A 21,522-nucleotide genomic window follows, 5' to 3' on the forward strand; every position below is an offset into this window, starting at 1 on the left:
GCATGTGTTGGGTCCAGCTCGCTCCTGATGGAAACATTCATCATTTCACAGAAGCAGCCGAGAAGGAGGGTGGAGGAGGGAACGTTGTAAACTGTAAGAGGTGTGCAGCAACTGGGCCAGATTATGTCTGCGGAAACTAGGACTGCAGGATCCCACCCATCCCCCACACCACACTCACACATACACGCACACACACACACACGCGCGCGCACACACACACTATAGCTCATTTGTGCATGGTTGGTCACCCCGCTAAAATAGATAGATTCCATTCCAACCCCCATCCCTTGCTCAGTCATTCAGACCTGGGAGAGTCAATAACAAGCTGACATCATCATTGGTTTAGTGGAATACAGTGCTGCCTTTATTCGAGCGGCCATCTGAGAGAGAGAGATAGAGAGAGTAGCATCCTGTGTGTTGCTGAGGTAGAAATCTGTGCTGGATGGATGAGGGAGGGGGAGAGGGGCCCCACAGATGGACCCGATATAATGTATCACTGACACTGCCAATGATGGACATATATCTCCGTCTCGTACACACACTCCCTCACACCATGCAATCTCAGTTGACCCTGGTACACACAGATAAGCACACAGCACCGCGCACACACACACACACACACTGGTCTTATGTAACTGAGCACATGAGCTCACACTGAGCCCAGTCTCTCTCTCTCTCTCTCACACACTCACACACACAGATGCATCACATCAAATTACATTATATTGATCTGTATTGATTTTGTGACCCTTCCTCTAATCCAAACATGATAGCCTTCATTTAAGGCTAAATTAAAGTCATCAGGTCTTTAACCTTGACCCTTAAGCCGTCACAGAATAGGATCTGAATTTGCATCATGAGGAAATCATCATGCACAATGACGCCTCAATATTTACAACAAACAATCCAATTTACACATGTGGGCTCGCTGAGGTTCTCATGACCTGAGGAGAATTCTGGATCAGAGGTCCGCACCTGGTGGACAACATGTGATGCATCTATCTAAGAAACTAGACAGCATTGAAGAGACCAAAGCAAACACTGTATGGCAAACTATGTTTAAACATAAAGATAATAACAGAGTATGATAAGATCATTTCCCCACTGAGTATCTTCTATGTTGAGTCAAGTATCTGTGATGTCTCTTGCTGCCCATGTCCAAGCCCTGTTAGACAAAACATGCTGTCTTACAAGCAACCATTAATTTTCCACTTCAAACTGATCTTATCTTCCTCCAGCACCTGATGAAGTGTCTCATTGATGGCTGTCTCACCAAACACATTCTGAACTCCCTTCAATCAGTAAATGTTATGATCAGAGGAATGCACACCAGCATTAGATTATTGTCTTCAATCCTTGCGCCCAATTTTATTGCTTAGACTCAACCCATGAGCAGAGAAGAAAACATCATGTGCAAATACAATAGAAAGAGAAGAAGCTGCAACAGAACCTTACAGTCCAGACTGAGCTGTGGTGAAGGCCATCCCCCACTGTGTACTACTGCTGACCACAGAGGTAGACAAGACTGCTGCTTCAAACAGCCTCCCGCCCCCCACACTTCCACATTACTGTATCATTACTGCTGTTGTTTTTCAGTTCCTCTTGACTTTAGTCTGTAGATTTACTGGAGAATAGACAGTATAATTTAATTATTCATCTTCCCAGAGATTGCAGCACATCAATGAATAGCGTACATTAAGTAGTGTGAGCCGTTTAAAGCCTGGTTATTCACAAGTGACATTTGAGTCGATTGTGACTTCAAAACTCAACAGTACGGCGGGCCTGTTGAATTCTGAAGTGCAGTTACAGAAGACATGGTGGGTGTAGTGCCGTTGGCTTGTGGCCTTTGGATGTGCAGTAAAACTTATCTTAATTGCCAGAAGTAAAGAACATATGGAAAGCATTGAACTACTCCGACAAAGCCCTAAAGAGCTCTAAGTAGCAACGTCTTGACATGCAGTGGTTATGAAAATACATTTTGTGGCAAGCACGCCGGCAGGAATTCTTGGCAGATGACAAACCACCATAAAAGCCTTTCAAGGAAAAAAAGGGGGGGAGTTTGAGGGGATGGGGGGATAGGGGAATGCAGCCTGTAATCCAAGTCCACATTCTTCAGGCGGAGATGGTTTCCCTTAGTGCGTGGCTCCCACTCAGTCTGGATTGGACGAGATTTCAAGGCGGAAAAAGTGGCTCATTTAGGAGGAGACAAACTGCAGTCATTGTATTATAGGCAAAAGGCTTAACAGCACCGACTGCAAAGTATTGGGAAACTATTTTTCATTTCCCTACGATGAGGCATTCTGGAAACATTTACATCGAGTGTCTGGTGAAAAAGCAAATTCGGCTGTGTGAAATATGTGTCAAAGTCGTATCATCTGATAACAGTCACGGTTTATTTACATTTCAAATCAATCCAGACCCAACGCTATTCTTAAACAGTGAACCGAAAACAAGGAAATGCTGAATGGTGAGCCGACATCCAGTATTGCCGATTAGTATTATAGTATAGATATGTGCCATTTTAACTACACTGACTGTCAAAATTCAAAACAATTCTGAGGGTCAAAGTGGAACTTGTCATACAACATTTAATACAATTCTACCAAAGTATAATAATGTTCCATCAATATCTATATTGAAAATCATTTGTTGAGTGAAATGATACCATATCAACTGTCTCTCATTTTCTTCCAGCATTTGAATGTGTCCAAGCATGAATGCGAGACCTACCAGGCTGAGGTGACTTACTGTAGTGTTCCGACTCTAACAGCTGGTGTATGTTTTGTGGGCCACACAAAACAAAATGGTGGGCTGCATTTGGACTCGGGGCCTTGAGTTTAACCTGACTCTAAACCTTTAAACTGAAAAGTGTGTGGTGGGATAACAACAAAATGCATGTGGTTGTGAGCCTCTTTTTGCTGATGGTATTTTTGGATCTGTGGGAAGCGGTCAACCTGCAAATGTGTGCTAAATTAGCTGCATAAACAAGTTGGTGTTTTGTTTTTTTCCATAGTCATGAGCAATCTAGACTAGGAGACATTCGTGTGGTCAGAACCATAGGTGGACCATGGACAGGTGAGGAGAAGTGGAACCATACACACTCTTTATTCGGCTTGACAACCTGCTAATTGGGAGCCAGGGATGAGACGTGTCCCTCCTGGTCCCCTGCCCCCTCTGTGGAATTGGGCAGGTTGTAGTGACAGGCTGCAAACACATGCACACATACAGAGCATTCGGTCTCCATGGCAATCACCTTGCTTTCCTGGCTCCTAAGAGCTGAAGCTCAATGGCGGGAAGATAAGGAGCCCCTTGCAGCATTTCCATGGCAACCAGCGACAAGAAAGTGAGTCTCCCTCCCCCCCTACAGACTCATTGACCAGCATGATCACATGACGTCTCCGTCTCCAGGGGTAAAATGACTATTATTGGCTGTTAGAGCTGGATTGCAGTGCTGAGGCATTATGTGCATGTAAATAGATGTTGCTGCCAGGTAAAGAGGATTCTGCCTTCTGTTGTCCCACAACATGGTCATTGTTCCTTGTGAAAAGAAAAGAAAACAATAAAACACACAAAAATGTATGTGAGAAATTGCGGGCCCATTCTACAGTCATCCATGTCTGTGTTTAAAATTAGATCAATAAAGCTACTTGCTTTGCCTTTATTTCAGTCTTTGCTCTTCAGTGGAGTCAGTGAACTGAAAAGTCTGTCAACACTGAAACTTTATCTCAGTCCATGTTCTCATTCTGGAGACATAATTACACTAAACACATTGTGTCTGCGTGACACACCTGTTTGATCTCACACCCTCGCACACATCCGTCAGAAATACATCTGCGGTTTTCTTCCTCCTTCCTGGACCCCTCCTTTCTGGTGTGACCTACATTTTCTCCTCTGTATTGGCCCCGCCCCTTCCTCACAAACCCTGTGTGCGCGCCTGTGTTTTGCTAATGTGTAAAAAAAGGATAAATAGTGCCCCCTTCAGACAAGAACGATCATCACCAGCGATCTACCGCCTGATATGCACGTGACACAAGGGGTTTTCAGGTTTTGTTGACTTGTGCTTCCATCTCGTGGTCAAAGTGTGAATCGTCGTCCATGGGTTGAATCAAAATATGAAGTCATAGCGATCTATGCAGCTGAATTCAGCGTTCTAAGAAATTTCCCTCCTCATATTCGAGTTAAACAGAGACATTTTTGTCATTTTTACTACACAATGTGTAGTACACTGCATGTATAAGTAATGCTTCAGCATGAAGGAGGACTGCAACAAATCATTTTGTTCATTTATTCCAAAGCAACACAGTGATGGGAATTATATTACAACCACACGGCAGCAACTGAACATGCAATTTAAATGATTTACAGCCATTTCAACAGAAACACAAAAACACTTTGTTAATCTCTTTCCAAAGACCCTCCTTAACATCTCTGTTCTTAATGCATTGATTCAAGGACATGCAACAGTACAACAAACATTTACACAAACAAGAAAACATGCACAGGTTTTTCATTGATAACAGTGAAGCTAAGTCGTCGATTCGTGCCCAAAGTCCATGTTTTTTTATTCTAATAGGCAGAGATCACCATTGTCAACTCAGGAATCACCCAAAATTTGAGACTGCGTGTTATGAGTCGGAAGTCGGTGCAGGCCATATATCTAACATATGTTGATATATACATGAAAACAAATGCTTTCACGATTCAATGACAATAAAAAAAACAACATTTAAAGAATGAATAAAATCACTTTTTATGGCAGTGCTTGTCGTAAAGGAAACAAGAAACACTTCTCATCCAAGTGCAAATTCTATTGTGCTTTTGGTTGTGCTTGTACTTGATCCAGAACAAGTTCAATTGCAGTTTAAAAGCATTATAGGACCCTGCATGACGGAGTTTGGCATGGCTGACATGATGAACAAGAATCGTAACAACGAACAAATAGAAACAAGCATATCTTTGCAATAAGACTTATTGGAACATGAGCTTATTTCCAACAACATCATTATTCATCAAATAACTTCATCACTGTAAAAAATGTAGCATATCTCAGCTGATCAAAATTTCATTTGGCAAACCTCAAGTTTTTTTTTTCTTCACTTCTTGCTACTACAACAATCAGAAGTTACTGTGGAAGACTAGCTAAAACAACAGCAGGCACAAAGAGAAGTTTACAAACCATTCATTGAACTCTTGCAATAGAGTTGAGACAATTCCATTAAGATTGAAAACATTGTTAAGTGGTACTGCACATCACAAGTAGAAAAAAAAAATGTATACAGCAACACGACAATGCAAACATCTATGACCATGGCGATGATGTTAACACCACCAGATATACAAGATTGAACCAAAACCATTTGAGTCAGTACTACCAGACAAGTTGTAGAAAAGTCGTCATAAAGTAGCGAGGTACAAAAAGTGTAAAAAATGCTTTGCTTTTAAAAAAGTCATTTTTCGAAAATAGAATTTTCATATGCAGCTGCCCGATTTATTGAATAAATTAGTGTGCAATTTGCATTCAAGGTGCAAAAATGACGTCAGAGCACTTATGCTTGACATGTTGTTATTGCTGCTTCCGTACAAAATTAGTCATTTATTTCAAAAGAAGTTAGTATTACACGACAACACACCAGAACCGATTCTTGAGTGAAGTTTTGCCTCAGAATTACAAATTATCATGAAACAAATCGTTTTAGTTAGTTGCCAGTTCGATTGATGTTAACACACACTAGCATGTTACATATGAACAAATCCTACATTCATTAAGGCATGCAGGCAAAAATGCTCATTTCCAGTTGGAATAATAAAAGTGAACATCTAAACACTCATGCATGCAAGGAACCGAACAGTGATATTCCCTGCTCATTCAGTGGGACGTCATGTGAAGACTGCAGAAGATCAATAAACAGTACGTGTAAATAAGCCGAATCATGAATATCTGGCTCATAACTGGCAAAATAACATTATTTTTGTAATATTTACACATTCGTCACTACACAGTGGATAACAGAGGCATTTGATCATGAATGTGGTAAGGACAGATAAAAATGTCGGAATGGTGATTATCATACTTTCCCATAATTTGCAATGCACAATATGATTCATATTGTTCAGTGTAACAATAGCATATTTTCTGGTTTGCAGCAGGGAAACTTGGGAGACACAAAAGAAAACTTAGTAAACTGTCCCACTCTATATTCACAAAATTAACCACTACGATTAGTGCTAAAAACAGGACCCTGTGCCCGGAATCCAAATCACGTTTGAAAATATGAAAATGAATCATCCATCCGCACTACAGCAGTTGTCACTGTGGCACATAAACATGTGCCCATGTGTGTTTCACTACGCACCACTCAGACTGACACTCATGCACTCCAACAGTGCTGTTTTGTGTCAATGCAGGAGAGAGGAGCTGTTCATGAAACCCAGTGAAACAAGGATGAAAAGAAGATGCTTTTCTTTCACAGTTGTATACACATCACAGTTGGGTGTATAGCGGTTAGTCAATCGGCTGTATCATTATGACCCCCCGCCCGCTAATACTCATGTATTTGGTTATAATGACATTGGTTTGACTGTCTGTGGCTTGCAGTCATGTGCTTTGACTCCAAATGGGCCAACTATGACCCCAACATGGCCTTACCAACGGCCATACTTAAGGCCCAATGTTTCCTTTATACCAATGAAGACGTCTAATGGCCAGAAGGCTAAAGGCTGACCTGACAAGTTAAATCAATTTGAGGAGTAAGGTCGGATGGGCCGGACTGAAACGCTGGCTGCTCTTGGTAAGACATTTCTTTAAAAATGTCCGCTCGCCAGTGATGGGCTGATGAGGCGCCAGAGCTCAGTGTGACGTTTTAATTTCAGAAATGCACATTGGGAGTGACATAACATAAAGCAGCTGTTTCCCAAAATTAATCTTGCACTGTAATCATGGCTGCAGGTTGTTTTGCATATTCAATTAATTTACGTCATGGTTTCTGACATGTTGTGTGTGGTGAATGCTGGCTGGCTTGACTGGGTGTGTGTTATTCCAAAAAAACAAAACAAAACAAAAACAATAACAACCCACTTCAGGGAGGAAGTCACAGTGGATAATTCTCAAACAGTTCGAGACCAAAGCACACGAGTGTGTCAGCTGACCGTACGGCCTCCAGAATCAGTGACCTCGAATGGCTTATGCTGTAGAGACATGCTCCTCCCTGCTCAGCCACTGGGCGACAGACTGATGTCGTAGCGTTGTTGCAGTGCCAGGGAGCATCCTGAGACAATCGCATGAGAGAAAACTGGGCTGTCTGTCCTGGGAGACGGTACAGCAAATTTCTGTGGAGAAGGGAAAGACTTAGTCAGACAGCCATTGACATGTGTGCTTTAAAGGATCCCACGGGGCCTGTAAAGAAGAAAAAATAGAATAAAATCCCAATTCTAAGGTGTTCGTATGTTTTATTGGCATTAAAAAAATGTGCCTGTTGGAGTCATGCAATTGCAAGGCCGTCTCACTTTGCAATTGAATAGAAGAGCAAAACGGTATGGAGTGCTCCTCTTGAATCGCACCACCGCTTTAACATCAATGAGTTAAAAACCATCAGCCTGACTTAAAAAAAGAGAGGGAGTCCGGAGTGTAATGGATGCAATTAGAGCGGCGCATGGTGGAGCGGCTAATTTCAGCGGGAGGACTAATGGCACTGGAAGACAATCACGGTGTCCATTACTGTCATAAAGTGTGAATAACAGTGGAGAGCAAACACATTTGTTCTTGTCCAGATAGGGAAAAGCAGAAAGTGGATTAGAAAACTCTGACGGCGGAATCTTAAGTTACATTCAGCAGGCACATTTGGGAGATAAATGTGCCCGCTCATCAGTTTTAGTCACGCTGCTCTCTCCACCAAATGGCATCTGCTATGATTGATTTTGTTTTTCCGCTGCAGAACAAATGCGGAGACGCTTGTTTTTGTGATTTCACTGCAGGGATATTAAATGAACAAAATGAGGTATGGAAAGTCAAGTAAAGCCACAAACTTGTGAGATGCACATCATGTCATATTACTCATCTGTATGAGGAACGATGGAAGCAGTGAGTGAGTCATGTCTCACATCACAGCAAAACAGGGATGAAACAGGCTTAAGCGTCACATCAGGTCTTTTTATGGAATAAAAAACAATATCATTTCTGAGGAACAAAGAATTCTTTAATGTAATATTGCAACGGAATTCATTTGCACACCCCTACTTACAAGTATATGGAATATTAGGGAAACTTAAAAAGTGGTGGCAAGAGTAAAGCAGATTTAAAAGGCTTTCACACTGTGGCCCGGTGGGCCCCAGGCTAAATCCCCCCACTGTGAAGCCTTGCATCTTTGAACAAACCCATGTCATATTTTTTCTCCTCAGCTGGGGGTGGTATGTGCAGAATAGCTGGTTTGTCATCCATAAAGAAGCTTTCGTCATTCAGGTCACACTGCGGATCCCGAATGCATTTGCAAGTCGAATATCATCACCTACTCTGTCATGTTGTTTTGCGCTTCATCGCCTAATTCCTCTGTCAATACCAAACATGAGGCCTCATCGGTCTCCAGACGTGGAAGCAGTGATGGAGATTACTGATGATTGAGCGAATGGATTTCTATGAAAATGTAGCAGATACAAATCCAAGCCAGTACTGATCCAGCAGTCAGGTGAGCCCTGTTAACTTCAGTGAAATCAGTGTCTCACTCTTTCCCTTTCATGGTGAGGGCTCTGCATCCACAAGGGTGAGTCAGAGAACAGTGACAACCCAACATTGTCAATGAATATAAATCTGCCTCGCAATTAAATCTGATGTTTACTGTATCAGTCCAAGTAAACGTGTAAACACTCAAGCACTCGAAAGCAAACGCTGCTGTGGCATAAAACCGTCTTGAAGTTCCTTTGACTTGCCGTGAATAAAGGACTACTTTTGTAGCGCAGCGTAAGTGTTGAAAAACTGGTGGCCGTCTCCAGCACTGACTGCCTGCCTACTCACTCTTGGAGGACATTCAGGTGGAGATGACCAATGTTGAACCTGTTGCAGAGTTTCAATCGAACCATAGCAATAATGCAAGTCATTCTGTCAGCCCTTTTGTTTCTTTCTTTCTATTTTCTGCATGTTGATTCTGGTATTTTTGGATGTGCATATTCAGAAATGATAATAATAGTCGCCTTTATTATGAACTGATGAAAGAAGAAAAGAAGACGATGGATTGACATCTGCGTAATATCGGTCAGTGATCGGTATTGGACATTAAGAAGAGGTTTTAAATGAGTCAATTATAATATCAAATCAAACTGATGTCCACTGGTGTGACCAGACAAAGCAGCCAGACATCACTGTCGATGTTTAAGCTCCTCAATCGTACTATTGGTATCATCAAATCAGAATACAAACAACACCCGAGTGCTCTCCATGTAATAGAATTTGAACAAACCTGCACAGCTAGTTGACGTATGTACTTGGTGGATCACACTTTGAGCCTTTTCCTTTTTATTGCCAGTCAAGCCCCTGTGTTTCAGAGTACATCTCCATGATGGTGTTACCTCAACCTCTGCTCCGCGCCGAACTTTTTAAATATACTCGCAAACACTACGATTTGTTGAAAAAAAACAATAAATAAACAAAATAACCCCCAACACTACTCAGTACGTATCTAGCAGTCTTAAATCGGCTACAAAGTGAGGGATCGATCATTTGACCTTTTGAGAATTTTATAGCAAACGGGGTCTGAATTGATTTTCCTGCGCATGGCCTGATTTTTTTTTTTTTTCATTTTTTTTTTTGTAATAATGCGCCAAGGAAGGGTGTTCCTCTTCGAGAATCTCTTCCTTGTTTAAGAAAAATATGTATTAATTGACTTCAACATGATGCTGATCAAAATGTCCTGGGAAATCTGAAGCAATTCCCAGGTCTGGTAGCTAAACAACTATGATTGCACTTTAGTTTGCCATTCTTCAATATCTTCTGATTACATACCTCTTGCCTTTTTATTGTTCAGAGACTGCCCCCGTCTCTGTCAGCTGCCTCAAGGTCATTTTAATCTCAGGGAGTAGAACTGCAGTAAAACAGAATCATGTCAAAGTCCCCGCTGTGGCTATCATCTTGGACCTTACCCCCACTGTGCAGACACACATCAATCTACCAAATGTCCTCTTTTATTGTCCAATAACATTTCGAGACAGCAGCCATTACTATGAGACAATGACTGACACCTTCCCGCCATTAAGTCCAGGGTTGGTAGTACACTTCTGGACGGGCTGCAGGACTTCAAAAGACTGCTCTGAGATTAATACTTTATTACAAATCATGGATTAATATAATGTTTATGATGTCACCTGTTGACATTGGAAGCCTAAAGCAATGTGTTTTATTAGATGGCTACATTATTTCCCAGTTAGAGGTTAAACAAACAATATTTGGGAAGAGTTTAATTGATACTCATGCTTGGGTATTAGATGACTAAAATCTGCAGCATTCGCGCACAGATGTGCTGATGTCAGCTGGAACTGGATGGTCTGGAAACACTGTGATGAAGGAAGAAGTAAAGATTGACAAAAGCTGTATCTATGTGGACAGACTGATAGTTACGTGGACTGATAGTTACGTGGACTGATAGTTTATCAGTAGAAGCAAAACTCAATTGAAGGGATTCTGTCTCATCTGAAAGAGGTGCTCCACTAAAAAAGACATATTTTTTTAAATTTGATAGACAGACACTTGTAGTAGGACTCCGTTCAAGTCACATACTGTCCAGTTGAGACCCCAAATCCTCCTCCAACAGGAACTGATTTTAAATCTTCGTCTATCATCAATCACTTTCTGAAAATCTGCTTCTAACTTACTCACTTCTGCACCTGCTTTTTTAAATCAGTAAACTGAATTTTTGAGATGAAACGGTGAGAAACGTGTGTAAATGGAGCGAGGACGCAAGTCAGTTAAAATGCTCAGAAGTTTAAAAACTTTCCAGATGGGTTTGTGTATCGTGTTATGCAGGTTCAACAAACTGCCCATTAAACCAAACAGAAGTTGAGGCTAAACCTGACGCTTAGCCTTTATGTTTTTCAATGTAAAAACATTCCACACTCAGAATGAAAACAAAGCCGCAACCAACATCACTTCTAAGTTCTGGTTGCACTTCGTTTTTACATGAGATTACAGAGGTTAACTTGCTGTTCATTCACTCTCATGTGTAGGTTGTGCTTTTCTTTTTTCAAATAAAATGCAAATACTTTGCCATTAATTGTTGACTTGTTTGTATCCAGAATTAATTTACTTGATTCCCTTATGAGAAACAGCAGGAAGCTAGGAAACTTTACATGCCCTAGTCTAGTATTTCACAGTTACACAGCTAAAAAGCTACTGAAGTGATTCCTAGTCATTCAGTTGGTTCAAATCGTATGGTTCTAAATAAACCAATATTGTCCTTGAATTGTATCTGCCAACTCAAATGATGATAGTAATCGAATCATTGAAATGAATGGTCACGCCCCAATTTAAAAGGCATTTTTCATGGCACAGATTTGTCAAACTGCAGTTTATTTCATTGAAGTAGATTAATATTAATCTTAAATTTGGGTAAAAACCATGCATACAAACAACCTTACATTCAAAACCTTCCTGTAAAATGATATGCAGGAAGGAATGTGTCTTATAGTGCTTAACCTTTTGAGGTTTTTTATCCACAATGGTATGATTCTATAGTAGTGTGTGTCTGACTTGGTATGAAGACCAACATTTAATAAATCAAAGTACCATGGCATCTAAATGTCATCTGCATGTGGCTGGTGTTTAAATCCTCTCTGTTCAATAAAATAACTTTAATGAAAAGCTCTGCCAGGTGGTGGTGCTAGTGTAGTGCGTCGTTGCTATGGATGAAGTTCAGTCCAGTGTTACATTGACCAAAATATGACGGAGAAAATTACACTCTCTGACCTACTTTCTATTAAGGGGCCAGAGTTCTGTTGTTAAAAATTATTTGTTAAATATTATTTGTTATTTTTTACTTTTACAGAAGATTCTTTACATTTTGCAAATCTCTTTACCTTAACAAGTGTGTTAAGATGTACTGTATATATAAGAGATAAAAGACCTCCCCCAGCCATTCTTTCTGGAAAACAACAAATACCGGCAATTCTCCCACCTGTACACTCCAGGAGGTGACTGAGGAACCAAGAAGCTCTTCTCCAAGTCCCGAAGGACATCATTGAGCATCCTCACATGGGATGGGTCTCTCTCTTTTGGGTCATTGGCAGGTCGCATCATCTCTGACTGGAAGAAAGCTGCATGGTCTCTCAAGGACGCTGCGGCGGAAAGCAAGGCTGGAGATGCAGCTTTCTCATCTGGATAAACATGAGGCAACAGAATTAGACATGAAAAGGAGCAGAAATCAAAGTTTCAGAGTAAATACAGAACGTCTTCAAGACAATTTATTCATTTTGGATTGTTAACTGCACAGGGATTTTCAAACTTTCTGTTTTCTGGGTTCATGAGGAAAGCAGAAGAAGATGTCCTGGAAACTTCATCTTCATTCAACAACAAAACAATGAAGGGTGAAAAATGAATGAAAACAATCCCTTGAAACCAAAGGTTAGGGTCATCAAATAATTCTGTGAACACTAATGTTAAATTAATGTTGAACTGGATTAAAACTATAAACAGAAAACTGTATACTTAGTCACCAGATCGAGGACTTGCAACTTGCTTGACAAACAGACTTGACTTTAAAGGACTTGCTACTTATAACTTGAGAGCTGACAGGGACTTGCATGCAATGACTCCGCAAGTCAGTTTCTTCACCATTTCAGGCAACACAAGAAAAAGTACATAATGCGAGATTTCGCTTCCATTCTTTTTAGCCTGACATTAACAAACGTCATGTCTCCATAAGTCGAAATTGAGAAGAGCCACGTGTAGGGTCGTCATTTGTTCCCAGTACCACAGAATCGATTTTTGGAGGTGACAGATCTGTGTCTCTCCTAGTGGGAGAACATAGGGTTCTCAAGTCTCAAACATTCAGCAAATACATTTTAACCTTTTCACACGGTCACACGTAAGATGGGGTAAATCCAGCACATAAAAACAACTTCACAGCAAGTGAGTGAATGAAAGGAAGTCCTTGCTTGAGTCTAAGGTATGACATGACATCTTCTTGACAGTCAACAAAAATGACTCGACTTCCTTGAGACTTGCTATATATATATGCATCTTTCTCATTCATATTTGAGTATTAACACTGGGATTCAGTTCAACTGGACAGTATGGTACTCTGTGTTTACAAAACAGAGAGCGTCACCTACTGAGCTCTGCAGATGAAAACACTGCTACATTTGATAACCAGGAAAAAAAGATTTGAGAAGTTAAAAAAACAGTTGATTAAAAAGCATACTTCTGTCAGGCTATAAATGGCAGCTACAATGACCCGGTTGCCAAATGGACCTATTATCCAGGATCCGCAGGGATTAATAAAACAGGAAGATTGGGCATGTGAGTCTTGGGTCTGTAAACGTGACACTATCACAGAGAATGTGACACTGAGAGGGACAGACAGGAATAGACACATTGACGCGCTCTCATACGATTATGGCTGCTCAAACCCACCTGGGAGTCATGAAACACTGGTGCATTGTTGTGACCCATTATGTCCTCTGACACATGTGCTTGACCTGAGTACAGATGTACTTTAGCATGTAGGAAGTACTCACTTGAGAATGGAAGTAGCAAATTGAATTTAATGAATGGAGTCTATATTTTTTCATTTTGTCATTTGGGGCTGTTTCCATAACAGGTAGTTCATTGATTTAAGTGGCCAACACTGGGTTTAGAACCCTGAAGCATCAGACATGTCTGGCTGTGCAGTAAACGTGAAGAGGAGATGCTCATCTTTCTGGCGTCACATACAGGACAGGGACCACAGTGCTCTGTGAATGGACTTAATACTTAAGCTCTGATTCGCATTTCAAGCATTTAAACAATTTTTCTTGAAAACCATAAGAAGATGAAAACACTTCAGTTGTGTTCAATTGTCTCCACTTTACTTCAGTGCTTCTTCTGTTGGCTCTTAGGAGTTTATAGCAGTGGTGGTCAAAAGTTGACATACACTTGTAAAGAACATAATGTCATGGCTGTCTTGAGTTTCCAGTTATTTCTACAAATCTGATTTTTCTCGGATAGAATGATTGGAACAGATCCTTCTTTGTCCCAAAAAAAAAACAATCATGAAGTTTGATTCTTTTATGATTTTATTATGGGTAAACTGAAAATGTGACCAAATCAGCTGGGTCGAAAATATACATACAGCAATGCTAATATTTGGTAACATGTCCCTTGGCCAGTTTGACTTCAATTAGGTGCTTTTGGCAGCAGCCATCCACAAGCTTCTGGCAAGTTTCTGGTTGAATCTTTGACCACTCCTCTTGACAGAATTGGTGCAGTTCAGTTACATTTGTTGGCTTTCTGACATGGACTTGTTTCTTCAGCATTGTTCACATGTTCTCAATGGGGTTTAAGTCAGGACTTTGGGAAGACCATTCTAAAACCTTGGGGTCATTGTCCTGTTGGAACACCCAACTGCTCCCCGACTTAAGGTTTTCTTGAAAAATTTGAAGGTTATCCTCCTTCTTCATTGTCCCAGCGTAATACTACCACCACCGTGCATGGTGTTCTTGGGGTTAAAGGCTTCACTTTTTCTCCTCTAAACATATTGCTGAGCAGCTCAAATTCTGTTTCATCTGACCACAGAACTTTCCTTCAGAAGGTCTTATCTTTGTCCATGTGATCAGCAGCAAACTTTAGTCGAGCCTTAAGGTGCCACTTTTGGAGCAAGAGCTTCCTTCTTGCACGGCAGCATCTCAGTCCATGGCAATGCAAAACAGGCTTGACTGTGGACACTGACACCTGTGTTGCAGCAGCTTCTAATTCTTGGCAGATCTGCCTTTTGGTGCTCCTGGGTTGACTCTTTACCCTCCTGACCAGTTTTCTCTCAGCAGCAGGTGACAGCTTGCGTTTTCTTCCTGATCGTGGCAGTGACAAAACAGTGCCATGCACTTTATTCTTACAAACAATTGTTTGCACTGTTGCTCTTGGAAGCTGCAGCTGCTTTGAAATGGCTCCAAGTGACTTTCCTGACTTGTTCAAGTCAATGATTCTCTTTTTCAGATCTGTGCCTTTGACTTTCCCATTGTAGCGTTTGTGGGTGTTTTTATCCAATGAGCCCTTTTTAAATGGCCTCAGAGAAGTCACCGGCTGTAGCCACTCATGATCACTCACAAGAAGTTAAGAGGCCATGCTATGAAGCTCATGTCATTGACACAACTTTCTAAGTCTCCAAAATTGCTCATTCATTGCTCGTATATTTTTGACCCATATATATATATATATATATATATATATATATATATATATATATATATATATATATATATATATATATATATATATATACAGGAGTAAAATGCATTGACATAAAATCCTGAGTCATACTGGATATTCCGATAGTTATCTGACCCCTGCAGCTAACCCAACTTTTACAACCGCCCCTTGGTAGGTGCTAATAGAGCACCATTCAGATATGAAGTACCAAACGAACGGAGTGATCACAAATAGTGTGGCACCTCGGAGCTTGTCTTGGACGTCCAGGGCGATGTCCAGAGGGTAGAAGGGCAGCACAGGATCCGTGACCAGCCGGAAAATGGCCTCCATCGTCATCTGTTGAAAGATATATTGTTGAAAAATAATTGATATTCATTCATTGGTCTGTGACCTTTGTTTCGAAAAACGTGTGCTCAATACTGTGATATTCAAAAAAACGGTCACGATTATTGATAACACTGTTTAATAATGTGAGTAATGAGAAACAGTTGGAAAACAAGCAAGAAGATGGTACAATAAAGCATTGAGTGCTGCAAAGGAAATCATTAAAGAGGAACTGGTAACCTTTTTCATAGATTCCTCCATCACCATAACGCCTCAGCTAAAAGGGTTCTTAGCTCAGAAATGTGATATGTATAACAATATGTGTTTTTCCAGTGGCAAAAAAGAAACACAACTGAATTTTTCAGTTCCTTTTTCAAATCCATATAAAACTGTCTAAAAAAAATAGAATTATTTGCACCCCATTGTAGACATGTAAATGATATTCAAGAGATGGACAAGGATTCTGCGTCCAAAACATTGCAAGCTCGAAATGGTTTCCTGTTTGATGCATGACCCTCTGAGTACTTTTGAGTACTGAGTGGAACATCAGATTTGAGGCATTTACACGCCTTAACTTTGATATATTATTGACTTTTCACTGTTTTATTATTCATAATTTAAACTGCAATATGTGGCAAATAATATAAAAGCAACTTTTATACCCTTTGTCTGTGTCAATGTAGATTAGAACAGAAAAAATACTCTTTGATGTCATTGCAGCAGATCTGTGACCACATCTTTGCAATTACTTTTTCCTGCAAACTAAATCAAATACTAAGCTGATTTCTACTTTGGATGAAACACCTCTAGAAAGACGAAATGCACATCCCAACCCTTCACATTAAAAAGAGCGATTGCCTTTCCAAAATAGCTGAACTTTCTTGCTTTAGCTCAACCAGAAAACATAAAAGAAGCCAAAAAAGAGAATGTTCTTTCAAGGCCATGACAGCTGTAGTTGATCAGGGACATCATTGCAGACAGTGTCACAACACTTGACACATTCCTTCCCGTAGAGATCAGCGGTTTTCTCCAACCATTTTGAGTCGAACACTAGCTTCCTTGGTTTGAGTAGAATGAAAAATTGGGAAGGCTGGCAGCTGTGAGCGCAAACATTTGCAGAACAGTGCTTGTTCTGGCACTTGGCTGTGTCCTCGGAGTGTCTGGCTTCTGCATTCAAAGATGTCATCACAGTGCAAACACGGACTTGGTCTTTGAGTAGAAAGCTCTGGAAAGAACTCAGCAGGGATTGGATGTTGGACAGCATCTTTAGCTCCATTTAATTACGTGGCTGTGATGAAATTACTACACGTGGAACACAGCGGATGCCATGTATCATTCACTTAGGAGTTTGAATGTCCCGGTCACATGGGACAAAAATGTCTGTCTGGATGACTTAGGTTAGGAAAACCCCACACTTTTGTCACAACAGCGAGTATAAACAATTTTATTTGCAGGCTGTCAGAACCGACTAGATCAAGAGCAACTACGTTTCTGCATCACAGACAAAGACAAAGTGCGTCCCGGGGGCTACACGCGGCCCTTGCCAGCTGTGGTGTGGCCCTTAAGAGGGTGGAGAGGACATATTTTTACTTTTTATCTTTCATCCATATGAATTAATTAAAATATTTTTTTTGATTCTAGGTTCTAGGATTCTAGGATTAATCTTTCTGCCTGTTTAAAAAAAAAAAACAATTGTCACCAACTATAAATTATCGCAAATCTGACCACAATTTTGCGCCAAAAATCCTTGATTTTAATTTTTTTTTATGGCAGCAACAGTCAATAAAAAAAGTCTGTGAAATCTTGGGGGGACTGCATTATATTGGGTTTGAAGTCAGGAGGAAAAAGTGCAGATTTAATCTAATTGGGGCAATTTGTGGAAGAACAGGGCCAGGGGACTCTAAGAAATGAGTTTCTATCTATTCTGTGGCAGCCATCTCAAAATTCTGCGGGTCACATCCAGCCAGCCATTCATTCTGGAGGCTTCACCCTTTCTCCGGGAAAAACTTTCATAAATGTCGCCCTGTCTCACTCTTACGATTAATTTTGCAGAAATTATATTCTCTGCTTTTTTGGATGCGAGCCAGGCCCCCTCAGGCCTCCCTGGTTCTGCGTTCTGTGACAGCGAGATAAGTATTAATATCATATTTGGTTATAATGACTATTGGCATGACAACAGTGGGGTGTAATGGTCCACAGGTCTGATCCACAGCTCTTCACGCTCTTGTCACTGCCATCGTAATCGATTTGACAGGGAGAAGATGAGAACATTGATCTGCGGCTGGTGAGTAATACTCCTGCAGAAAGCATTCATCAAAACCATGTAATGTGATGGGACAGAAAGGGCCGGTGATTTCTTATTTATGGCCTTTTTCCCCCGAGAGAAGCTTTCTCCCGTGCCCAGGTGAGGGACAGACAGTGGGGGACCAGCGAGAGAAGGCATTTCATGTCTTCTTCGTCAGCCTCACTGACAGACCAAACATCATCAAATATAGATATATATTTACCGGGGAATAAGCTTTGCAACTTTGAAAACTACCCTGACAGCAGCTATTTCATTTGCAAGAATCTCTTTTTGATGAAGAAACACTTTCCCCACCATTAGCATTGTCATGCTCTTTGCATCGTTCCTGTTTCATTTTTTGAGCACAGTAATCCCTCACCCACAGCACATCACAGATTTCTTTTCTGGAACGTATTTCCCAGACACACGACTGAGCATTGAAACTTCAATACAACAAACCTATATTGTGCCCAAACTGGTTTTTTGGGCCACAACAGAAAACGATACTACATGTAGACAATAGCTGTGAGGTGAGCAACGCTTCATCCAAGTTTATTCAAGCAAGAAAAAGTGTGCCACAACTTTGTTGCAGAGCGCGCGGTGCGTTCAACAGCCTTACTTTGACTCCTCCACACCTTGGAACATGCCAAAAAATGTATTTAAAACGTACAATATCACCAAGCCAGGCTTGATGTGCAGATTAAAAATAGATCGCAGCCTCACTTGGACAACACGATTCGTTTCTGTAATCTCCTTGCAATGTGAACTCTTACAGAACCACACTCTCATGTGTGGGACTCACACTAGAAAATAAGTCAGGTTCATCGGGTGACATGCTCCGAACTCTCATCCTGTGGGTTGAGAGTGTGAAACCCTGGACCAAGGGTCGCAAACCTTTTAGCAACCACGGGCTACTCCAAGGGCACTGCGCGACCTGAAGGGCTACCATCGATTCAGCACACATTTAAATAAACAATGGAACATAAATGATATTCCTACAGTATCAAATACTTGTCTCATTGAAGAAAATCAAACAAAATCAAACATCAAAAGATGGTTATTACATGACCATTTTAATTATTATTATAATTTTTTTAACGGCCTGTGGGCTGCTCCCTTGGTCTCTGCGGGCTACATTCTGCCTTTGGGCACTATGGACAAAAAAAAGAAAGAAAAAAAAGGAAACAGTCAGTTAATACTTCATGTTAAGCCAACCATATTTTTATGGTTTTATGTCATCGAAAATTGAAATAGTTACATGCCGATTATCAAGTTGAATCCACTGAATGTAGCTTGCAAAGTATTTCATGTTTTTGTGTTGTATCAATAGTTGACCGATAATAGTGCGACATTTAGTACATTTTTAATATTTATTTTTGACATATCAGTCAAATATTCACCACTATTAACTGTGACATTCATTCTATGATAATAAGAATGATTGATGCTCAGGTTCATCAACGTTTGACTCTATATTTTTACTGACCAAATTGTTATTTCGTTATGGAATGATCCCATAATTTCAAAAGTGCCCATTCTGACCTAAATACCCATTATTTCATAGCCTAATTGGAACACGTTCACAGCGGAACATGACTGACTAAACTAAGAATTTGAATGTTCACATTATGGAAGACAGTAGGAACCTGGATGCTAGATTTGTTATTGCAAATACATACACAGTAGCCGTTGAATTACGTTAAAAAGCTTGCACGTATATCAAGTCCCGCTAGTGGCATGTTTAAATATAGCTGGCGTCTCAAATCTATTTAAAAGGAAACATCATGAAAGATGGGGAAGCAGACGTACATAGTGTACCTGCTTTGAGGGAGAAAAACAGTGTGTCTCTTATGTTATGAGGCGGAGTCAGCGGGGAACCATAGAGACGCTTTCAGCTGAAGTTAGCCTCCAAGAATTAAAAAAAGAGACCTGTATCTGATGTTGCCAACTCTGGCAACTTTCCAAATACTCTTGTCGACAATTACTGGGAATAGCAACTGGGGAAAAGTGAAAAACACACATTTTAGCTTTTAAAACAGCCAATAGCGACTTATGGCAACAGTGTCGATATCATTATATTTAGATACATCCTGTTCCAGGACCAGGCCACCTGTAGACTCTTCAAAATAGACATTACAGCTACAGTGTGTTTGGGCTTAACGTGACAGTATGGGTTGTGGCTAAGTGCTCGGACTCAGTTTGACACCGCTGTCTATGAGATTCTAGTTGGCATGAAGAGAATCACTATCAGCTGACGTTAACCAAAAACTGAGGGAAACCTTTTGCCATTTCAACTGGGATGCAGTGGGCCTAAAGGCCTTTGGCCGCCATTCAACAGGGTCCAGACCTAAACAGCAACAGCTGGATGAAGAGCTGGCTGTTCTGTTCTCTAACAGTTCTAAAAAACTTTGAAACTTCGGAGTGCTTACGATTGCCTTAAGGTTGAAGCGGGCTGCTTGATTTTAGACACAACTTCTCCAGCATATGACCCGATTAGAAGTGTGTCACTGTCATATTTGTATGGAGAACCCATAAAAACTTTTTTGTGTCTCGAATTAACATATATTAATTCCTTTTGACTTCCGTGCCGTGCCCAAAGGCAACACTAATGGAACAAGTACTTCCTGCTTTCTCTCCAGGGACGTGTGCCTGCACAATGTATTCTTGCTCCCTGCAACCTCAGGCACCTCAGCTGTCGGGACGTTTTGGCTCTCAAACACACTCAACACGGGCAGGCCTGAGACTATTAAGTGCTTAAAAATGTTGCTTTAGATGAGTGAGCTCACAGGTGGCCCGATGTGCATCCAGAACGTCTAAGAGAGCACACAGAGAATGAAAGGCTGAAGTGGATTTTTTTTTTTATTACTGATTGTATTCTTTTATTGGACTCAATGTATCTTCTTTTCCCCCTGTATTACAAAAAGATGCTGACGTGGAGATCGGTCAGGTCAGAGAATGTGCAATTTAGAAAGGAAAAATTCTCAAACTGATTGAGCACTAAAAACTCACACAGACAGCCACCTAAGTAAGAGAGTGAAGTTTGAAAAAAGAAAGTGAGACCTGAGTTTGCAGCTGCTCTGAAAACAGCTCTGACTGTAGCCTCCCATATTTCTTTCCGTGACCTTATGTATTCTGTTGTGATTTAAGAAATACTGTCAGCGGAACACAGGAGCACACACATATGCTGGCGTGGGAGTGATTGACAGCTGCGAGTCAATAAGACCTAGTATTTCTGTGCCTCTGAACTCTTTCAAATGTTGTTTGTTTGGTTGTTATGCGGCACTTGCGGATCCGAAACAAAAAAAAAGTCTGAGTGGAGGCGCAATAGTGGAGTCAGGAGAGGTGATATGAATCATCCTCACCTCCTCCACTGGTGTAGACAGCAGTCTGCTTGTATGTTCTCCCCGGAGGCTGGCTCTGAGAGTCTCCTCTGATTCAGGACACATAGTTCTGTAGGCCAAAATAGGCCTCATGAATAAATAAGGACTATTTCTTTAAGTTATGTAACGATAGCGCAAGAACAGGAGCAGCATTT

The 21,522-nt window shown here is 40.8% G+C and overlaps 1 protein-coding gene across 4 annotated transcripts in view; it reads right to left on the reverse strand.

Moving 5' to 3' along the window:
- Positions 1-4,326: 4,326 nt before the first annotated feature.
- Positions 4,327-21,522, reverse strand: part of LOC128751491 (inactive N-acetylated-alpha-linked acidic dipeptidase-like protein 2) — a 273,010-nt gene continuing 255,814 nt past the window's right edge. For all 4 annotated transcript variants that reach the window (XM_053852550.1, XM_053852561.1, XM_053852570.1 and 1 more), the window contains 3 exons: positions 15,622-15,715; positions 12,153-12,351; positions 4,327-7,326 (listed from right to left, as the gene is read on the reverse strand). In XM_053852550.1, coding sequence (XP_053708525.1) covers positions 7,089-7,326; positions 12,153-12,351; positions 15,622-15,715 — 531 coding nt within the window. In that variant the 3' untranslated portion in view covers positions 4,327-7,088. The remainder of the gene's footprint in view (positions 7,327-12,152; positions 12,352-15,621; positions 15,716-21,522) is intronic.

This window comes from Synchiropus splendidus, chromosome 1, assembly GCF_027744825.2.
Source record: "Synchiropus splendidus isolate RoL2022-P1 chromosome 1, RoL_Sspl_1.0, whole genome shotgun sequence".
Lineage (NCBI taxonomy): Eukaryota > Metazoa > Chordata > Actinopteri > Syngnathiformes > Callionymidae > Synchiropus > Synchiropus splendidus.